Source organism: Pipistrellus kuhlii, unplaced genomic scaffold, assembly GCF_014108245.1.
Source record: "Pipistrellus kuhlii isolate mPipKuh1 unplaced genomic scaffold, mPipKuh1.p scaffold_m20_p_35, whole genome shotgun sequence".
Taxonomy (NCBI): Eukaryota; Metazoa; Chordata; class Mammalia; order Chiroptera; family Vespertilionidae; genus Pipistrellus; species Pipistrellus kuhlii.
This window is the reverse complement of record NW_023425535.1, coordinates 2,714,484-2,734,681: the sequence shown is the minus strand read 5'-3', so window position 1 is coordinate 2,734,681 and position 20,198 is coordinate 2,714,484. Positions and strand designations below refer to the sequence as shown.

The following is a 20,198-nucleotide window of genomic DNA, read 5'->3' as shown; positions in this document are numbered from 1 at the left end:
AGAGTGGGAGGGAGAGAGGGAGAGAGAGAAACATTGATGTGAAAGACATCCATTGGTTGCCTCCTGTACATGCCCTGACCAGGGCCAGGGATCAAACTTGTAACCCACGTACTTGCCCTTGGCCAGGAGTTGAACCCTTGATCTTTCGGTGCCTGGACCAGCACTCTAACCACTAAACACACAAGCCAGGGCCCTAATTGGAGTTTTGAACAGAGGAGGAGCTGGAGGAGGGTGAACGAGCACTGGGGAGGATTAGCATGAGCTGGAAAGCGTCTGCATGGGAGATGGGCACAGCCTGAGGCATGAGCCCCTGGAGCGGGGCTGGCCAGGCAGACGAAAGCAGGCTCCTGGGCCCAGGGCCAGCCGTGCAGCTCCAGCCCTCAGCGGAAGGAGGGAGGAAGTGGTTGCCCCCCATACATGCCCTGACCAGAGTACGGGATGGTGAGCTGAGGACACAGACTTGCAGAACTCCAGCTTCAGAGCTGTGGCAACTCTGGGCTCCTCGGGAGCTTCACACCCACTGGCATTCCACCACAGGCACCGTGAGGACCCCACCTGCCCGTAAAGCACCGAGATCGCTCGGTAACCCCACTGTGTTGACCTTAAAGAAGGAGTCAGGCATCCACTTGCAGAGCGGGTTTAATAAAGAAGGCAGTGCCCCCGGTGTGCTACTTGGGTGCCAGGCACCATCTGTTTCTGTGGCCATAGGCCTGTCGCCTCTGGCACCGGCCAGTCAGCACAGCAGCCGGGTGGCACAGGGGCTCAGGCTTCCATCGCCATGCGGCTGCGAGTGCCGGGCACTGCCGAGGTCCACGGGGCAGGGCTCAGCCTCCTCACAGCCCCCGCCCGCACCCCCCCTGCTGCTGTGGAGGGAGGCGAGCAGGGGGCTCCTTCACGGTGGGGCCCCCCTGGCCCCTGCAGTCAGGTTGCCCAGGGTGGAGAAAAACTCCTCCATCTCTTCCTGCAGCAGCCGGTTCCTCCTCTCGGCGTCCTCCCGCGCCCGCTCCGAGTTCCGCAGCCTGATCTGCAGCATGGTGTACTTCTTCCTCTCCTGGTCCAGCTCCTCCTCCAGCCGCAGCATCCGTTCCCGTAGCTCGGTGGTACCGTCCTCGAGTCTTAAAATCGAGAAGAAAGGCCTGTTTCAGGCTCCGCCCTGCCGGCTTTGCCCCGTGCGCTGTGGCGGACCTGCCTCGCCGGTGGGGAAGGGCTGCTCGGGGGGGCCTGCGGGGCACAGGGCAGCTGGGCTGGCCACGAGGCCCACCCCGAGCACTGCCCTCAGCCCCGACCCAGAAACGCCGGGGAGCACTTGGGTACCCGAGGCCAGGGGTCCCCCTGAATCCTCACTCGTGTGAAGACCACTTACCCTCTGGGCCAGCCAGCTGTCCATCTGGCTCTTCTCTCCACTCACTGCTTGTCCAGGGATGGGCGCCGTGGTGGAGAGCAGGACCTCAGTCCCCTCCGTTCCTCCTGTGCCCCCTCCTCCCCCGCCATGCCCCAGCCGGCACTGCTCCGCCATCCTCCCAGCAGGCCGCACATTGCCCCTTTGTGCCACCAGAGAACCACCCTGCACTCCTACACGGCTGGCACACACCGTGCAAAGGCGGCACACCGTCTCCTCAACCACATGCCAGCGGCTCCTGCAAGGCCTGAGAGATGCTCTGAGCCGGGTCCGGGACTGGCCTGGCTGTGCACAGGCACATGACTATGGGCAGGGCACAGGGAGCCCGGAGCCCTGGTGTCTGCTCTGGAGAAGGCAGGGGACACCTCCTGGCACTGCAGCTCCCGTGCTTCCGGCTCAGCCAGCAGACACGCACAGAGCAGGCAGGACATGCTGTCAGAGAGAAGGCCCCCAGGAGGCAGCACAGACCACACCCCTCACTTCTCCAGGCCCAGGCCCTCACACCAATGCCTCCCACCAGCGGGGCCCTCACACTTGACTGCCCCCACCTCCCACCCCCATGACACTTGAAGACCAGCGACCTGTCCAGTCTTCAGGCTCTCGGCCTCTCTGTCCCTCGACTCCACTCCAACTAAGTAAGTGTCCCCAACTTTAAGGCCTGCAGCTGAGCCTGTCTGCTCCCACTGTCCCTACACCTGCTCCTCAGTGAGCACCTCCTCTGATTACTTGGCCAAAAAAATGTCCTGAAATCAGTTGTTTTTCTTACCCTACAGTGGATTGATCAGCAAAGCTCCCCAATATGTCTAGCATCTGGCTCTTCTCCCCATTCACTGCTTGCCCCTGAGGCCATGGACACCATGGTCTCCTGCCTGGGTGCGTCCTCAGGAGAACAGTCAGGGCACCCCTCCGAGTGACCAGTGCTCCAGGCCTCCGGTCACTCAGAACCGAATTGTGGAAAATCCAGGCATGCTCTGACCACGTGGTCCTGCCCTCTGCCCCGCCCCCTCCTCACACTCCAACAAGCCACCACGCTAGCCCTGCCTGCCACTCAGCTCCAACCCTTCTTCGCCCTGGCTTCTGCAGCTGCCCTCACGGGAGCGCCTCCCCAGCCCTCTCCCCACACCTCCCCCCCCCCCCCCCCCGTTCTAACAGCCCACGTGCTTTATACTCTGTGTGCAGGCTCTCTGTGCCCCACAGCTGCGCCATCAGGTGAGGACAGCGATGGAGATCCGTGTTGGTCACAGCTGTGCCCAGTGCCCAGCACCCAGCACTGTGGCACATCAGACGCTCTTCTGGGGGTGCAGGGATCAGGGCCCGGGGAGGCCGGGCAGAAAGCTGAGTCCATGCCCCCCACCCAAGCTGGCTCTAACTCCGCAGGTCTGGGGTCACAGACTCTCCAAGGGCTCACTGATGGCACCCCACTCCTTCCTGCACCCAGAGGCCCTGCCCACTCACCCGCCTGCGGCCCGGGCCTGGCGGGACAGCGCCGCTGCCCTGCCTGCGGGCCTGCTCTCCCCTCCAGCCCACCGGGCAGTGGGGACAGGAGCGGTCTCTGCACTGACCACTGCCCCAGGTGTCACTTTATCCTCATGGCAATGCATGGGGTCCCCGGAGCACCGGAGCCTCCCTGGACGCTGTCTGTCAGTCTGCGGCCGGCAGGGACACCCCAGGGTCTGACGCCCCACACGATGCAATACCGTTTCCAGAGAAGCCAGCCCCTGAGAGGAGCTGATCAGACCTCTGAGGCTGTGGCGGCAACCGGCCTGTACCAGCTTCCCTGCATGCCGCCCGCAGCCGCACATCTGCCCTCGGTGCTGCCAGTTACTCGCTTCCCTCTAGGGTTTCCGCCAAGCGTGTGCCAGGGCTTTCTCCTGCTGTGCTTTCTCCTCGCTCCACCCTCTCGGCCTCAGTCCTGTTCAGATGAGACCTCTGACCATCCTCAGGGCATCTGTCCTGAGCCCTTCTCTTGTCATCTACCCTCAAGGACACACCCTCACACGCCTGACTCCCAGGTGTCAGGACCTGGCTTCCCCAGGCACAGGCCACGCTGCCTTTGAAGCTCCCGGTGGGAATCTCTCCCTCTTTCCCTCCCTCCCTCCATCCCCCTGTCCCTGGTGGAGAGGGAAGCCCAGAGCCACTTGGCCATGGGTGGGAAGGGCCTGCAGGCCCAACAGCTGGACTGGGGACTGGGGACTGGGGACGCTGTGGGGAGCGCCCACCTCATGCTCTGCTGGTGCCCTGGCTGGCCCTCCTGGCTCTGAGCTGGCAACACCTCCTCACAGGGCAGGAGAATGGAGGAGGGCTGGCAGGGATTAAGATACAGCACAGCTCCCTCCCTCCGGGAAATCCCATTCCCATCCCCTCTGATCAGCGGCTACAGCCCAGCCCTGGCCAGGCTGCCCAGGCTCTGCATGACCTGGGGGCATCCCGTGAGCAAGCACACCTGGGCCCGCCTCCTGCCAGCCCTTCCACCTGGGGGTCTCCTTCCTTCATCAAGTGTCCATGGAGCTCAGGACACAGACCTCAGCCTCCAGGCTCCCCCAGAAAGGCAGCTTCTAGGGCTCCCTGTGCTGCCTCCGCCTCCCGGAGGCTTTCCTTCAGAGCGGAGGCAGGGCCCTGGCTCCCAGGCCCACCCCCGCAGCGCAGCCCTCACCTCCTCACGCTCAGCTCGTGCTGGGTCCTCTGCCGGCACAGCTCCGCCCGCAGCTCGGCCACCAGGCCCTGGAGAGCCGCGGAGGGCGGTGCGGGGGCGCGGGCCGGGCTGCAGGGCTCGCTGGGCTCGCTGCTGCTGAGGCAGACGGCCGCCTCCTCCAGGCTGCGCCCTGGGTCCGGGGACCGGAGCTCCTCGCTGCTGCTGGGGGCCGGGGAGGGCTCGGGGGTGCCCTCGGGGTGCAGGGAGCTGCAGGCGGAGTCACTGGCCCGGCAGGCGGAGCAGCTGCTGACGGAGCCCCCGGAGGAGGCCCCGCAGGAGGAGCCCCCGGACCAGGCCAGGCTGCACTCGCTGGGGCCGGGGCCGGGGCTGGGCGCAGGCACGTTGTCGTAGGTGGAGAGCCTCTGGGCAGCGCCATCCTGGAGCCTGTCCCCCGAGGAGGCCCGGCGGTGGCCGCGCAGGGAGGACAGCCCATTCACCAGCCAGTTCCCGCCGGAGGAGGCTGTGGGCGCCTCCGGGGACGAGCTGCCGGACCGAGACCCCGATGGCCGAAAGGCCTTCCAGCCGGGCAGAGTCTGCAGCCGCTTCCCAGTGCCCCGGGCGGCAGGGCGGCCCCCGCGGCCCCTGGGGGAGCTTCTGGAGAGCGCGGCGACCGCTGCCCCGTCCAGGGACGAGGTCCTGAGTGAGGGCAGGCGGGGGCCCCCGGGCTCTGCCTGGCTGTCTCCCGGAGCCTCCTCCGAGCCCCAGCCCACGGTGCAGGGTGGGCCCGCGTGGGGCGCAGCCGGCCCCTCAGGGACCCTCCCACTGAAGAGCTGGCTGTGACTGCGGATCAGGACGGTCATCAGGTGCTGGACCAGGGACGTGCCTGCCAGGAAGCGGAACAGAGGCTGGCTGTGGCCGCTCCAGGCCGGGCTCCCAGGCCAGGCAGGGGTGCTGTGGCTTGGACCCAGGGCCCGGCTCTGCCTGCAGTCCAGAAGCAGGCTGTGCCTCAAGAGAGAACCCAGCAAGAGCGTGCCATCGCCAGCCTCCAGATCCAGGCCCTGACAGAGGGTCCTGCCCAGAGTGCCCCCTGGACAGCCACCCAGCCCGCTCCATCCGACGGGCGGGAGGAGGCAGAGCGGGCACGGTGCCCAGGAAGACAGCGGTGAGCTCCTGGCGGGCGGGGCCGGCAGCCGAGGATGCAAAGCCAGGCCATCTGTGTGCTCGGGCACGGGCGGGGACATCTCCAGGGACGTGGGCACCCCCCACACTCACGCCCGTTACCTTCCATGATGGTTACCGGGTCTTCGATCTGTGGCCTGAGTATGTTCGGTCCGAACACGGTGGCCAGGTTCTGGACACTCATCTTATTGACATCTGAGTGGGACTGAACCTCATCCAGGAACCTGCCAAGTGGGGAAGAACAAATCCTGCCACCAGCTCTGCTGGGAGCGCCCACACCCAGCCGCGCCCACATGTCCCAGCACCGGCACAGCCAGCTGCGCATCCCCTGGGCCCGGGGTGGGAGCAGCAGAAGCAAAAGCCAGTGGTCGTCAGCGTGGAAGGCAGACACACAGCTGTCCCGCCTGCAGTGGGGGCGGAGGTCCGGGAGGCTCAGGCCCCAGCCCGGGACTGGGCGAGGGCCCCCTGCACCCTCTCCCAGCGCCTGAGCTGGGGTCATGGTCCGGAGCAGACTCCCGGGAGGGGCTGCGAGAGGCACTGAGAGCACACAGAACGGGACGCCCGTTCTTTCCGATGGTCTTTGGTGCGGCTCGCGGGGACGGAACGCTGCCTGCCCGCGGAGACTCCCTGGGTGTGCCCCGGCTGAGTGCGCCCCTGTCCCTGTCGCTGGCTGACATCCAGGGAGCATGTCGGTGGGAGAACGCCCAGCCCCTGCCTGCCCCAGCCACTTACTTGCAGATATAACTGAGCAGGTTGTAATTGGCCAGGGGAAGGCTGCTCACTTGTTTGGCCAACTCCAGAGTCCCCTTGGTATTGGGAGAGAAAAACAGCATTTCTGAGACCAGCAGCTGGCCCTTCTCTCACCGAGGCAGGGACAGGGAGGTGGGCACGGAGGAGGGAGGTGGGCAGGGGCGGCAGGCACCTGAGGCCAGACCTCCAGCCAGCCATCTGGCCCCTGGGTGACAGAGGGCACCGCCACCTCCACCTCCCTCCCAGGAGCAGGCTTGGAGCAGCCAGGCTATGACCTCCTGAAGGAATGTCAGGGCCAGTGCTTATCGAGACACAAATATTTGCCAGATAAAGACCCCTCATCCCACACGGCCACAGGGAGGGCAAACCGCCCTCCGGGGCAGGCACCTGCGGAGGGGTGGGGCCCCTGTCCCGGAGTCCTTTAGGAAAGGGGCAGTGGACGGGGAACAGGGGAAGGTCTGCTGTTCCTGAAAGCTGGGCCGCATGGGTGGTGCAGGTAAGTGCAGCTCTGTACCTACTGTGTGCTGTCCTGGGGCATGACCGGAGCATGGCCCCATGCCCCACCCCAAACCCAGGCCTCCCGGGGAGGGCCCCCCAGAGGGGCTGCCCCAGCCCCGCCCCAGCAGGAGCCTGCAGACCGCCCCACACAGGACGAGAGGAGCCTGACTGTCCAGAGGGTTCTCCTGTCTCCCCTTCCGCCGCGCCCCCCCGCCCCCCGCCCGCCATACACACACACACACACACCGCGCAGGCCCACCTCCCAGGGCACATCCTCAGGAGCCACTAACCTCCCCCTCGTCCTTGGTGAGCAGCTGGGCGCAGCTGAGGAAGTCCTCGTACCTGGCGAACGGGACCACGGGCTCGGGCAGCTCCCGCAGGTAGAGCTTCAGCAGGGAGGCCACCGTGTGCACGTCTGTGGTGCTGCCGGGGGACACGTGAGAGGCGTGGGGCGGGGACTGCAGGAGGCCCGCACATGCCCAGGAGCAGCTCCCTCCATGCCCGGGCACTTGTGTGTGCGCATGTGCACAACAAAAGGGGGAAGGGGGTGACACTGCATCTGCACCACTGGCCCTGGTCCAGGAAAGGCCCAGCTGCTGCCAGGAGCCGTGCTCCAGGGCCTGGGTGGCCTGGGACTGGGGTCCAGATCAGACACCCACAGCCCGGGCCCCTGCTCCCAGCCCCTGGCCGCAGGTCTGGGTCTGTCGTCAGGACGGCAGTGGGACTCCCCAGCACTCACGCCCTGCAGCCGCAGCTGCTCCCACAGGGGCTGCGCTGGGTGGGAGGAGCCACAGAGGACCAGGGGCATGAAGAGTCCCCTTCTTTGGGTCCTTTACAAGGTGACCTGGGAGCTGCCCTGCTCCCAGAAGGGGGGGGGGGGGGAGCTTAAGGTGTGGCCACGAACTAGACACACAAGGTCCTGCCCTCCAGGGATCAAGCCTGAGTGTGCCCATCCCTCACCTGTCCTCATTAGAGAGTGGAAGGGACAGGGAGAGACAGAGAAAAACATCAGTGGAGGAGGAGGGCCATGTCAAAGAGTCAAGGCCCAGGGCATTGGCCACCAGGACATGCAGGTCAGAGGTCAGACCCTTGCCCCTGACCTCTGGGCTCCGCTCACACAATGGACACCTGTGCTTCTGTGCTCACCCTATCTCTAGCACCCCAGTATCCCAGCTCCCGACGTGTCCAATCCCAGTCCTCAGTCTCCGGCTTCCAGCTCAGAGCTGCCCAGGCTGAGGGGCCCTGTGGAGGGCAGGCCCTGGGCTCTGGGATCCCGTCTGGTCCTCGTCTTGGCAAGCAAAGCGTTTCTGCGTTTGCTTGCTGGCCATCTGCCCTGGCCCCTGGAGGGCAGGACCTGGTCTGTCTAGTTCTGGCCACACCCTGTGCCCACAGTCGCTCACTCCGCGGTGAGGAAAGGACCCGGAGTGAAGTCAGAATGGGCTGAGGCGAGTCAGTGGAGTCGGCAGGTGTGGCTCAAAGCAGACTGGGTGGTGAGGGCAGGGGGCAGGCCCGGGAGAGCTGCCCCGCCCAGGCCCAGGCCCAGGGTGGGGAGGGCTGGGTACGGGCCAGCTCTGGTGACCAGGCTCCAGGCTGCTGGGCTCCTTGTGGAGCAGGGAGCCCAGGACCTGACATGAGTAGGGTTTGTGCCGAGGGGGCGAGGCCTCTCGGGAAGGCCTGGCTCAGCAGGTGGTTAGGGGAGGGGGGAGTGAATGAGGAGGGGGCCTTGGGTCCTAGACAGGGGTGGGTCCAGATGCCCCACATCTGCAGAAAGGAACTGACAGGCCCTGCTGGCTCAGCCAGAGCACCCACAGCCGGTGAGAAGTGGGAGAACAGTGGCAGGGGGTGCAGATGCAGTTTCTAGAAAGGAAGGAGCCCAGGTCCAGGCTAAGTCCCGGGAATTGCAGAAGGGGCAGCACTGAAAGCCATCTCCACCCATCCCCTGGACCGCACAGGCACAGGTTGGACAAGGCCTGGCAGGCAGAGGTTCGGAATGGACCACAAGTTCAGAGAAGCAGGATGCAGCTCCAGCCCTCGCCGCTTTGGCTCAGTGATTGGAGTGTTGGCCCATGGGCTGAAGGGTTGTGGGTTCATGCCAGTCAAGGGCACATACCCTGGTTGCACACTTGATCCCCGGTCCCAGTCAGGGCATGTGCAGGCGGCAACCAATCAATGTGTCTCTCTCACATCGATGTTTCTCTCTGTCTCTCCCCCTCCCTTCCACTCTCTGAAAATCAATGGGAAATGGGTTAACAAAAAAAAGGCGAGGCTTCCGGTGAGGGGACTGTGCCTCCAGGGCAGACCCCTCTGGGGAACGGCAGCCAGTCTCAGGCTCCACATCTAAGAAAGGAGCTGACAGACCCTGCTGGCTCGGCGACGGGTCTGGGCAGAAGCTGGAGGGTGGGGGTGTCTCGCCCAAAAGGAGGCCAGGGAGGCCCCGGTGCCGACAGAAGCCCCTGGACCCATCCTGGGGCCCAGGGGGCCGCCTCATGAAGGCAGATCCACGGAGAAAGGGCAGGAGCTCCTGGAGGCCAGGGCAGGAGGGCCCCCCACGAACAACTGTCCCGATGGGCCGGTTCCTTTCAGAGGGAGACGCCCACACAGCCCATCCGCTCTGTTCTCGGCCCCTGGCTGAGTGAGGCTGACCCCACCCGGAGGGTGAGCCCCAGCGAGGGGTTAAGGTGGGCGCTGGCCTGGACAGGTGGGGCGACCGCTCCCATCTGGAAACCTGAGAGGATGGGGGGCCACAGCGACCGCTCCATCCTGGCAGGGCAGGAGCCTGCGGGCCTCGGGGAGCGGGGCCAGGGACAGACCACGGGGCCGCAGTCCGACCAGCAGGAGGCCCTCCCTGCCTGCCTGGACGTGGGCAGCGGGCTCTGTGGCAGGACTGTCCCTGGGAGGAGACCTGGGTGGGGCTGTGCTCTGCCCGCTGGGGGCTGGCGGACCGCACACGCAACCACACACAACCATTCTGCCCCCAGCCTGCTGCCAGGCGTCCTGGCCCCAGCCCACCCCGCCCCGGGGACGGGGAGGCCATCTTCATTCCCGGCCCAGGAGCTCACCTGTCAAACCGCGGCTTCTCCCCGCAGTCAAAGGCGTCCTGCAGGTCCCGCACCAGCGTGGCCTGGCCGGGCAGGCGGAAGAGGCCCTCCTCGCTGAGCCCGCGCGCCCGGATGAAGTCCACGCACTGCTCCACCAGCAGCGGCGCCAGGCGCGGCCCGAACTTGCGCTCGTGGTGCACGGTGTCCTCCAGGCGCTGCCCGAAGACCCCTGGCACAGGGAGGACCCGGTCACATGCCAGCAGCCGGCTCGGTGGTGAGAGCCGCTCCCGGGACAGCGGGAGGCAGCTGGTCCGAGGCAGTGGGTTAGAAATCAAGGCGCATCCGGCCACAGGAGCGGGGAGCAGGGGGCAGGGGGCGCGGTGCACGGCGGCCTGCCTGGCCCTGTGGGGCAGGACCAGCCTCTGCGGGGCCTCAGGGAAGACACACTGTGCATTTCATTGATTGTCTTATTTATGCAGCACTAACGTCCAAAGAGGAGTGGCTTACACTAAACAAAGAAAAGGCTACGTTCACCAAAGTCCAGCTCTAGAACGTTCTTAGCAGCATGCCTTGCACTTCCTTCAAATGGGAAACCTATCAGCAGAGACCTCAGTCCGCGCCTGGTGCCCCGACTCCAGGGAGCAATGCGGGCTCACGCAGGACAGACAGCGCGTTCAAGTGAGAACAAAACCACGCCACCGTCCGGAGCGTCAGGAAACACAATCAAAACACAACGAGGTGCCGCCACCCCACCCTGCTGGCTGCTATTTAAAAACAGAAAATTACAAATTACACCATGGGGATTCTGAAACAAGACACATCAGCTGGACAGGGCTCACCCTGCTCGCACAGCACACAGAGCCTGCGGGGTGACGACAGACCCTTCGAGAAAACGTGCTCACGGAGTGTGCCTGACAATGCCACCGAAGCTTTGGGAAGAAGTGTGTGTGTGCATGCATGTACACATGGACTGCTGTGCATGTATTATATGTTTGTGCATGTGGGCGTGTGTGTGTGTGTGTGTGTGTGTGTGTGTGTGTGATTCCCTAACGGCAGCACTGGTGGAGTTCGGTGGCACCTGTGCCCTTTGAGATCCTGGGCACTTGCTCCTTCTCCATGGTCCCTGCCACACCCAACCCACACCGTCCTCCTCTGCTGCTTTGACCTGTGGGCCACGGTGTCTCCCAAGGGCACTGGGTCAGGACCTTAAATGAACAGTCAGAGGACATACAGGGGAACTGCCATGAGCACAGGGTCCCTGAGGAGAGGCAGGAGCCTGGCATTGCACCCTCCCTGCCTGCTGTCTGCTCAGGCCCAGGTCCCTTAGCCTGGGCTCTCCCACCACTGAGTGTCCTGTCCTGCCACCCACATCCCTGCTGCCTGGCCCCCGCAGAGCCCAGGCTCCTCCTGGCTAGCTCGTTCCTCTCTCGCTGGTGAACTTCTTATTCGCCTTGGGAACAGTTCCAGTGCACCTCCATGCGAGCTGTCCCAGTGCTCCCTTCACACACCACTGCCCCGTCCCCGCCGCCCATCACAGCTGACACGAAGACACTGGCCTGCCTAGTTCCCCACGGGCCCTCCCTCTCCCTAGCCGGAGCTGCTGGGCTCAGAGCAGAGGTCAAGGGCGCCGAGGGAAGAATGGGCATGTATTCAGCTCCACTCTCTCAGCCCTGAGCTGCCGGAGGCCACCGCCAGGGGAAGGAGGCAGAAAAACAATTCCTCAGTTCCCTCCGGAGCTCCACAAACCTTGAGTAATTACACCCAGCTTCCGCTGGAGCCAGCCACCTTGCTCTGTCCCCCATCCCCAAGACGTGTTTCTGCCTGTCCCTCTCGCCCTCCAAACCCCCGTTACCCTCACACGTGGGCCCCAGCTCTGTGGGTGTTAGAGCCTCAGAGCTGCCCATGGGACTTGGAACATGGGGATTATATCAGGCCTCCTCTGCTGGGAACCCTTTGCTGCCTCCCACCTCCCCCACAACCACTGCCCAGGATCAAGTTCAAAGCTGACTGGCAGGCCAGGCCCTGCCCGACCCCCTCCACCAGCCTCTGGGTGCACAGCGGGGCCAGGCAGAAGGCAGCTGCCTCGAGCCAGCCCCACCGTGCATGGTACCCGGCTTTCTAATCATCTCCTCAGCACACCAGCACCGGCCAGGAAGCCTCCTGGCCCTCTCCTTGCCCCTGAACAGGGCTGTGAGCCAGGAAAGGGACGCCACAGGCGCTGGTGGGAAGGGAAATGGCACTGAGCAGAGGCCCAAAGGCAGACGTGGGAAGGGTCTGATGACCGCAGAGCTGGCAAGTGGGCCTGAGGGATGGTGCTTGAAGGGGCGGGGCGAACAGCAGCCCTGGCCTGCGAGGACCGTGGCCATGTGAGCACTGACCCCGCATGCAGCTCGGGGGCCCTCGGGAATGAGGCGCCTCCCCCAGAGACCCTCCAAGTGCTAAGATGATGGTCAAGGCCAAAGCCATAGAGACAAGGGTTCCACGCCTCCCTCTGCATTGGTCTCGGTGCAGATCCTGGCTAAGCAGTTGAGGAGCAGAGTGCCCCCCTTCACTGGGCCTCAGTTTTTCCACCTAGAAAATGGGGGTGATCACACCCATCTTTAGGAGCTACCCCAGGACCTGACCCTGGCCCCTGGCTGAGTGAGGCTGACCCCACCCCTGGAGTCAGCCTCACCACATGGAGCAGGCTTCCCACGTGGCGGCCCCACCCGCCACCCTTGTAGGGAGCTGCCTTGGGGAGCCCCGGGGGAAGCCTCATCCAGCTCAGCCTCCGGACATCCTTCCCAACGACCTCCTCCTGGAGCGCCCTGGGCTCAGGCTCAGCCTGGCTCCCCCGCCCAGAGCCCTCGCCTGCTTCACACACCCCACCCCCCTCCGGTGTCTCTCTGGCAGAGCTGGCAGGCCCGGAGCGGCTGCACGGAGTTCCCTCAGCCCTCCTGGCACATCTTGGAGGGGCAGTGTTGCCAAGAACCCGTTCCAGGTTCATCAGATCCTGGAAACCAAGCCGCACGCAGGTTCCTCGAGGCCCCGGCCCACGCTGCTCACAAAGCGCCAGCTCAGCCCTGAGAGAACCCGGAGGCTGCCTCTCCGGGCGAACCTGCTGAGGGCTCCGAGCCGGGCCTCCTGCCTGCCCGCTGCTCTCTCACAAAGCCTGGCCCCACGGCCTCCCCCGGAACCCCGGCAGGAGTGGGTGCCTGCAAGCCAAGGCCGCCGGCCCAGCTCTGCGCTGAGTGCCCTCCGGCTGTCGTCCCTGTCACCCTGTGGGGCTGCGAGTGGCCCAGCACAGCCCAGCACACCCCACCCCGCAGCCGAGGCAGTGCTGGGTAAGCATGTCCTTCTGAGTGGGGCTCTGCCTGCCCCACCCCAACCCCCGGCCCCCCAGGAGAGGCAGACAGCTGGATTCCCTCTTGCAGCTGCTCCTGAGCAGAGACGTTTTGTGGAAGTCCAGTCGAGGAAGACACAATGAGAAAAACAATGCTAAAATTCTCTCCAAAGATCCCCGAAGTCTGGGCAACCCTTTCTCTCTCTCCCCTGCCTTCCCCAAGGCAGCGTCCTTCTCCCTGCACCCACCCACCCACCGAGTGGAAGCCCACCTTCCACCCCTCACAGCCGTGCCCGTGCCAGGCTGTGCTAGGTGCTTGCGGCTCAGAGCGACCTCCAGGGCAGTTCCTTCCTCCCTGTGAAAACCCTCCCCTGCCTCTTCCTGCCCATCCATCCAGGCCTCGCCAACCATCAGGCTGAAGTCAGCGCAGGAGAGAGAATCCCGGAGGCAAACATCATCTCAGGGCTCCTGCCAGAGCGAGCCCCGGAGGTGGGGCCAGCTCCAAGCCTGTCCGAGGCCCTGGAGCAAAGGTGGGCGCAACCCGGCGCGGGGTGGGGAGCCCGGGCACCGTCCCGCTGGGTCTGGGTCCGGGTCCCCTGTCTGGGCGGCGGCAAAGGCGCCCACGCAAACCCTGCGCGCTGCGCGCTCCACTCTGCGCGGACCGCACCGGGAGGAGGCGCCCGGCCCGGCCTCGGCCTCTGCGGCTCCCCGCGGCGCGCGAGCTCGGCTCGGGGTCCGCGGGCACCGGCTCCCCGCGCCCGCCGCGCCCGCCTCGGCTCCTGCCGCCGGTCCCGCGCCCCCTCCCGCCTCCCTCGGCCGCCGCACCGGCCGGGCGCCTACCTGGGGCGGCGGGCGCGCAGCAGGAGGGCAGGCGGCAGGGCGGCGGGCAGGCGCGGCCCCCGCGCCCGGAGGAGGCCCGCGCGGCCGGCATCAGGCCCATGGCGCCGGGCGCGGCGCAGGAATGCCCGGCACGCGCGCAGGTAGCGGCTTGCCCGCCGCGGCCCCGGCCCGGACCCCGGAGGGAGGGAGGGAGGCCCGGGACTTGCGAATGCCTGAGCCGCCAAGCCTGAGGCTGAAACCAGAGCAGGATTCCGAACATCTGCTCCCCCTTTTCAGATACCCCGATACCCCGTGCCATGACGCACCCGGGAATACCAGCGACTCCTCGCCAGGACTGGCGTTAGGAGCTCCTGAGCCCAGCAGACCCGGGAGCAGGTGCTCCGGGTGCCGTTAGAGGCTCAGGTACCAGGTGGTCACCCTGCCACCAGAGTGCTGGCCCAGGCTTAAAGTGGCTGCAGCTCGGAGCTGGCGCCAGGCCGGGGCTGGGACTTAGCGCAGGGTCCTGGGCGGTCTTGGGAAGTACTGACCCGTTTTGCAGATCACCAGCAGAAGCTCGGAAAGGTTCTGAGCTTTCATAGGCTCACGCGGATAGCGACAGATCATCAAACCTAAATGACCTTTCTGCAGTCTCTGATCTTCCCAGGCAGCGCTTTGTCCGGAGAAAAGAGCCCGCAGTCCCCTGCTTCCAAAGTGTGAGGACCAGGGGTACACAGCCCCAGCCTGCATCCCGAGGGGCGGGTGGGGGAGAGAAGCAAAGCTGGGGCCAGCTGTGCCACCCCAGGCAGGAAGGAGAGGTCCCAGGACCCGTGGGCAGAGTTCTGCAAGCGAGGGGTTCAAGGGAGTCATGGGCGGATGGGGCCATCTGAAAGCTGGGTGTGCAAGGCCTGGGCTGGGGGGGGGGGGGGGCGCCAAGTGAGGCACTCTCACACGTGCAACACGTAAGGGAGTCCCCAATACTGCATTAATCAAGGGAAATATTTTTTTAAAACGTAAATTAGTGCAAAAAATTGTGATGAACAAAATAACATTTTCAATAAAGACAGGATCTGACCTGCTCTCTGCGAGCGCCTCACCCTGGCCCACCGCGGACCTGGTCTCGATTGGTCACACTCTGTTTCTCATGGATGTTAGGCTGAGGGAAGGCTCCCCAAAACGTGCAGGTCCTATCCCTGGAACTTGCAACTAAGGTACCTTCCCTAGGAGGGACTTCGTAGGAGCGATTACGTTAAGGGTGGAGAGCTGCACTAGGTTAGCAGGTGAACTCTGTAAGAGGAAGGCAGAGTGAAACCTGACTCTGCAGTTGACCCTAAAACAACATGGTCTGAACTACAACAGTCCACGGATACGTGGGTTTTTTCAGTAATGTATTTTCTCTTCCTCATGGTTTCCTTAATAACATGTTCTTTTCTCTCGCTTACTTTATTGTAAGAATACAGTGTATAATAGATGTAACCATATATATACATACAACGTATGTGTTAATCAACTGTATGTCATCGGTAAGGCTTCTAGTCAACAGGAGGTTATTAGTAGTTAAGTTTGGGGCGAGTCAAAAGTTATATGTGGGTTTTTGACTGCATGGGGGTCAGTTCCCTAACCCCCATGGAGTTCAAGGGTCAACTGTAGAAGAGGAGACAATGGAGGGAGGGAAGCGGGCTGAGTGAGGAGGCCACGGAATGTGGGCGGCCTCTAGAGCAGTGGTTCCCAACCTTTTCTTGGCCACGCCCCACCTAAGCATCTCTAAAATCCCGATGCTCCCCCATGACATATTAATTCTCATTACTCAAAAAGTGAACTCCCATTCTCGTGGCAGGGAAGAGGACCTGAGGGCCAGCAAGAAGGTAAAAGGAACCGAGCAGACACCTCCTGAGCTGCCAGGAAGCCCTGAGGCAGCCCCGCAAACCATGCACCGCCGCCGGGCTCTCTGCCTCTGTCACCTGGCGAACAGCCCGGCAGTGGCTCTGTGGCAGAGCTAGCTCACAGCCCTGGGGGCAGTGCCCAGAAGAGGCCGGTTTGCCCTTCTGAGCCTGGGAGTTGGACAGGTATCTCCTTCTGCTCCAATGGTGGACCCGCAGGCAGGCGGGAGTGGCCTGAGGGGACAGGACAGGCTCAGTGCCTCTGTGACCCAAAGCCCATACCCAGCCTGCGGGTGAACAGTCGGGAACTGGAAACAAGACGCTCTTCTAGAATCCCCTACAAAAGCTGGATACGGTGCAAGCAGCAATGGGGAGGTAGTCCACTAGGATCTCAGGCTCTGCCACTGCCAGCCCTGGCTGGAGCCAGGGGCCCTGCGCTCTGGCCCTGGTTGGGCCTGAGGGCTTCCATTTAGAACTGCCACGCCAGCACAATGACGCTGCCCGCCACACTAAGGAGGCGGCTTGTGCTGTCCGAGGCTGGACTTTCTCCAGACCAAGCCTCCTGCCGAGGCCTCTGGGAGCTGCATTGTCCCTCTCCAGCCTCCCCCTGCGCTGCCATTTCGGAGGAGCTTGAGGGCAGGAGAATCGGCTCCTGGCAGGTCAGAGGAAGTCCCCAGAGGCCTGGAGGAGCCACACAGCCAGGCTTGGGCCATGAGGCTCTGCTGGCCACTGCAGGCCCGCTGCCTGGTCCCTCATCCCCTCCTCAGCACAGGCTGTCACTCCAGGCTGCTGCCTACAGGGCGGGGCTTTGCTTGGCAGTGCCCACTCACCCTCAGGCGGGACAGTCACCATGCTCCTAGTTACTGGCTCTAATGTTGGCCCCGACTCCTGCACACGACGCCCCTCAGCACCTCCGCCGGGGCAAGGACTAATGGGCATCTCAAACTCACATGAGTCCGACCTCCCACATCTGCTCGGTGCTGAGCCATAGCCTCTTGGTTGGTGACAACTCTGTCCCTCGGCACTCCGCCAGACCCCTTGGGGGTCCACCTCACGCTCCCTCTCCCTCATACCTCATGCCAAGCTTTGCAGTCCTGCTTTCCAAATAGATTTGAAATCTGGCCATTGTCACCACCAGCACCATAGTGAAGGCAGTAGTCTCTTCCTTGGATTGCTGGACCCATGTCTCCGGGTTCCCCTGGTCCCTCTCTGGTCAGCAGAGTGTCCTTCTGAACTGGACAGCAGGTCACGCCATTCCTCCGCTCAAGCCCCCAGCACCCCTCCCCATGTCACTTACAAGCAAACGCTAGCCCTCTGCCTCCTGCCCGCCGGCCCGCCGCCCAGCGGCTGGGTGCTGGCTCGGACCACATTGGAGTTGTCAGCTTTTGCTGGAGCTGCTGCCCTGGCTGGCATGCTGTTTCAGTGCCACTCTCCTAGCCTGCCCTCACCACTGTGTTCAAAACTACTCTTCTCTTTCAATAGCACTCACTACCTTCAGTTGTCAAAATCTGGGCCCCGGACCAGCAGTACCTGGAAATACAAATTCGAGGGCCACACCCAAGTGGGTTGGAAACTGGGGGTGGGGTGAGCCGTCTATTTTTACCACTTTCTCCTGAGCTGGGTTTGAGAACCACTGCTGTATGCCACGATGCACGCCTGGGGGCAGGATGGAAGCTCTGTCTGATCTCTTTCCCCGCCACGCCCCCTGCCTGCTCCGTGTTTATTGAATAAATGAGGATTATTTAGCATTAACAGAGTGCTGAGTTTTTTGTACTCACTTTCTTTTTTAAGTCTCATGACAAACCTGCAAAGACAATATTTTCATTCCCATCTTGCAAAAAAGGACACAGAGAGGATAAGTGGCCTGGCCGGGTCACACAGCATGCAAGGGAAGAGCCAGGTTAAGCACCCAGACCACAGCCTGATGCTGAAACTGCAGACTTGCCTCCTCTCACACCACAATGCGAAGGGCTAAGCACCCTAAACACCGTCCTGTGTACATAAGACACGTTCGAAGGCTTGCAGCCTCTCTCCAGATAGCGAGGCAAGCTGGGCAGCCCGGTGCCCTGTGACTCCCCTCCTTCCCCTCTCCCAGAGAGCTGCCTGATGGGGCTCCGGAACGGCCACAGATGCTCAGAGACCCATTGGGGATACTGCCCTCCTCCCAGCATCATCTTCTGATCTATGAACATGGGATGTCCTTCTATTTAGTTAGGTCTTATTTGATTTCTTTCAACAATGTTTTGTCATTTTAAGAGCATGAAGTTTTGTATCTGTTAGCTTTATTCCTAAGTATTTTATTATTTTGGATGCTATAGTAAATGAAGTTTTCTTGATCTTATTTTCAGTTGCTCATTGCTACTATATAGAAATACAACTGATTTGTATACATTGACCTTATATCCTGCAATCTTGATGAAATTTGTATACCTTTCTAGTAAGTTTCTTAAGATTTTCTATATACAAGAGCATGTTATCTACAAACAGAAATTCTTTCTTTCCAATCTGAATGCACATTATTTCAATTTCTTGACTAGTTGCTCTGACTATGTACAATGTTGGACAGAAATGGTAAAAGCAAAACTCCCACTGTTCCCAGGAACAGGAAAAGCATCCAATATTTCTCCATTAAGTATGTTATCTGCAGAGTTCTTCTTAGCAGGCTGAGGACATTCTCTACTCCTAAAAAACTGAGTGTTTTCATCCATAAAAAAAAAGCACCTTAATAATGCTTTTTATGAGTCTATTGAGACAATCTGTATCAAAATTGTTCTTTATTCTATTGATGTATTACAGTAATTGGTTTTCAGATGTTAAACCATCCTTGCATTTCTGAGATAATCTCATCTGGTCATGGTCCATAATGCTTCTGTATATATTGCTGGATTCAATTTGTTAGTATTTTGTTGAACATTTTTGCATTTATAGCCACAAGAAATATTGGTGCTACAGCAATTTTTCTTTCTCTCCTGCACCATCAATCTTTTGCATTGCTGTTTGTCTCCCAACTAAAGAAAAGTAATAAACAAAACCCTCCACTTGACTCCCCCCTCAGGTACTGTTCCATTTCTCTTTCCCTTTCCAGCAAACTTCTTAGAGAGTTGACTATGCTCACACTCCAATTCCCCACCTCTTATTCTTTCTTCTATAATTAGATCAAAACACCTTGGAATTACCAAGCTTATCTCTAGCTCTCCACCAAACCCACCCAGGTTCAAGTTACTGATGAGTGGTGCTCAGTGTCTGTTCTCTCCTGATTGATGTATTAGCAGTGCATCGCACAGCTAGCTGGTCACTGCTCCTCTTCCTTAGACACTCTCTTCACTCATCTCAGGGACCCCTCTGGCTCCTGGCTCCCCTCCTTCACTGGCTCTCTTTCCCAGCTGCTTCTGCTGGCTCCTCCTCTGCTCCTGACTTCTTATTGAGGAGCAGCTCAAAGCTCAGCTCTGGTTCTCTATTGTTCTTATACTTGCTTGGTGGTGTCTCATCCAGTCACATGGCTTCAAACCCCATCTATGTGTTTGTGTTTCTCTCTCCAACCCAGTCCTCTCTCCTAATCTCTAGACTTAAATGTCTAACTGCCTGCTTGACTTCTAAACTTGAGTCTCCTACAGGTATCTCAGGCTAAGCCCCAAAGTAAACTCTCTATTTTCCTGCCAAACAAATATACTTCCTGTGGTCTTTCTTGCCTCAGTGAATAACTAATCCATCCTTCCAGATGCTTGGAATTACCTTGATGACTCTCATTCTCTTACACCTTTCTTCCATTCTAACAGGGAAAAACTATAGGCTCTATCTTCAACATGCACCAGGAATTCAATCACTTCTCATCACCAATTCCATCCTGGGCCACGCCACCATCTCTCACAGGAATAATTGTATAATTAGCATCTAACTGGTCTCCCTGTTTCGTCCTTGCATTCTTTTATCCATTCTCAACATGGCAGTCAGAGGGATCCTGTTGGAACCTGAGTCAGATTCTGATATCTCTCTGTCCAAAACCTGTCAATGACACTGCCTCACTCCAAGGAAAAGCCACAGTCATCACTATGATCACAAGGCCCCACCGATTTACCACCCATCGATTTACTTCTCTGACCCGTCTCCCCTTCTCTCCCCTCACAGACTCTGTTCTGCCACACTGGCCTCCTGCTGCTCTTCCATCATGGAAACTCCATCCTCTGCCGCCAAAACTCTGTCCAGGAGTAGGTTTAATTCACCCTTTCCTCTCCTTTATTCAGCTGTCACTAACCTCTTGCCCCCCCCCCCCCCATCACCCCTGCTTGCCCTCCCTCACCACCATCCAACCTACAATGGGCTTCCTTACCTCGTTTATCTGTCTCCAGGAGGCTAGGTACCTTGTCTTTCCTGCTCACTGCTGTCTCTTTGACCCCTAGCACACATTCTTGAGTGAATGACTGACTGGCTGAGTGAAGGAATGAATCAATGAATTCACCGCCGGGCAGGCCACCAGCAGTACCAGGCTCCCTGACCCACTGGCCCACTGGCCGGCCCGCTTTCTCTGTGGGGATGCCCAGGCTCTACCCGCAGCGGGCACGCTGCCCATTCAGCTCTGTCAGAGTGGCCGCTCTCTGCCAGAACAAACACGCTTGGAAGGGCTCTGAGCTCTGTTATTAACAGTGAAAGAAGGACTGATCCTCTAAGCCTGCCTCCAGTGGAGCCC

General features: G+C 61.2%; 1 protein-coding gene across 4 annotated transcripts in view; it reads right to left on the bottom strand.

Moving 5' to 3' along the window:
• Positions 1–622: 622 nt before the first annotated feature.
• Positions 623–20,198, bottom strand: part of ARHGAP22 (Rho GTPase activating protein 22) — a 135,678-nt gene continuing 116,102 nt past the window's right edge. For all 4 annotated transcript variants that reach the window (XM_045570687.1, XM_045570689.1, XM_045570690.1 and 1 more), the window contains 6 exons: positions 9,518–9,725; positions 6,749–6,881; positions 5,943–6,016; positions 5,313–5,434; positions 4,053–4,914; positions 623–1,115 (listed from right to left, as the gene is read on the bottom strand). In XM_045570687.1, coding sequence (XP_045426643.1) covers positions 893–1,115; positions 4,053–4,914; positions 5,313–5,434; positions 5,943–6,016; positions 6,749–6,881; positions 9,518–9,725 — 1,622 coding nt within the window. In that variant the 3' untranslated portion in view covers positions 623–892. The remainder of the gene's footprint in view (positions 1,116–4,052; positions 4,915–5,312; positions 5,435–5,942; positions 6,017–6,748; positions 6,882–9,517; positions 9,726–20,198) is intronic.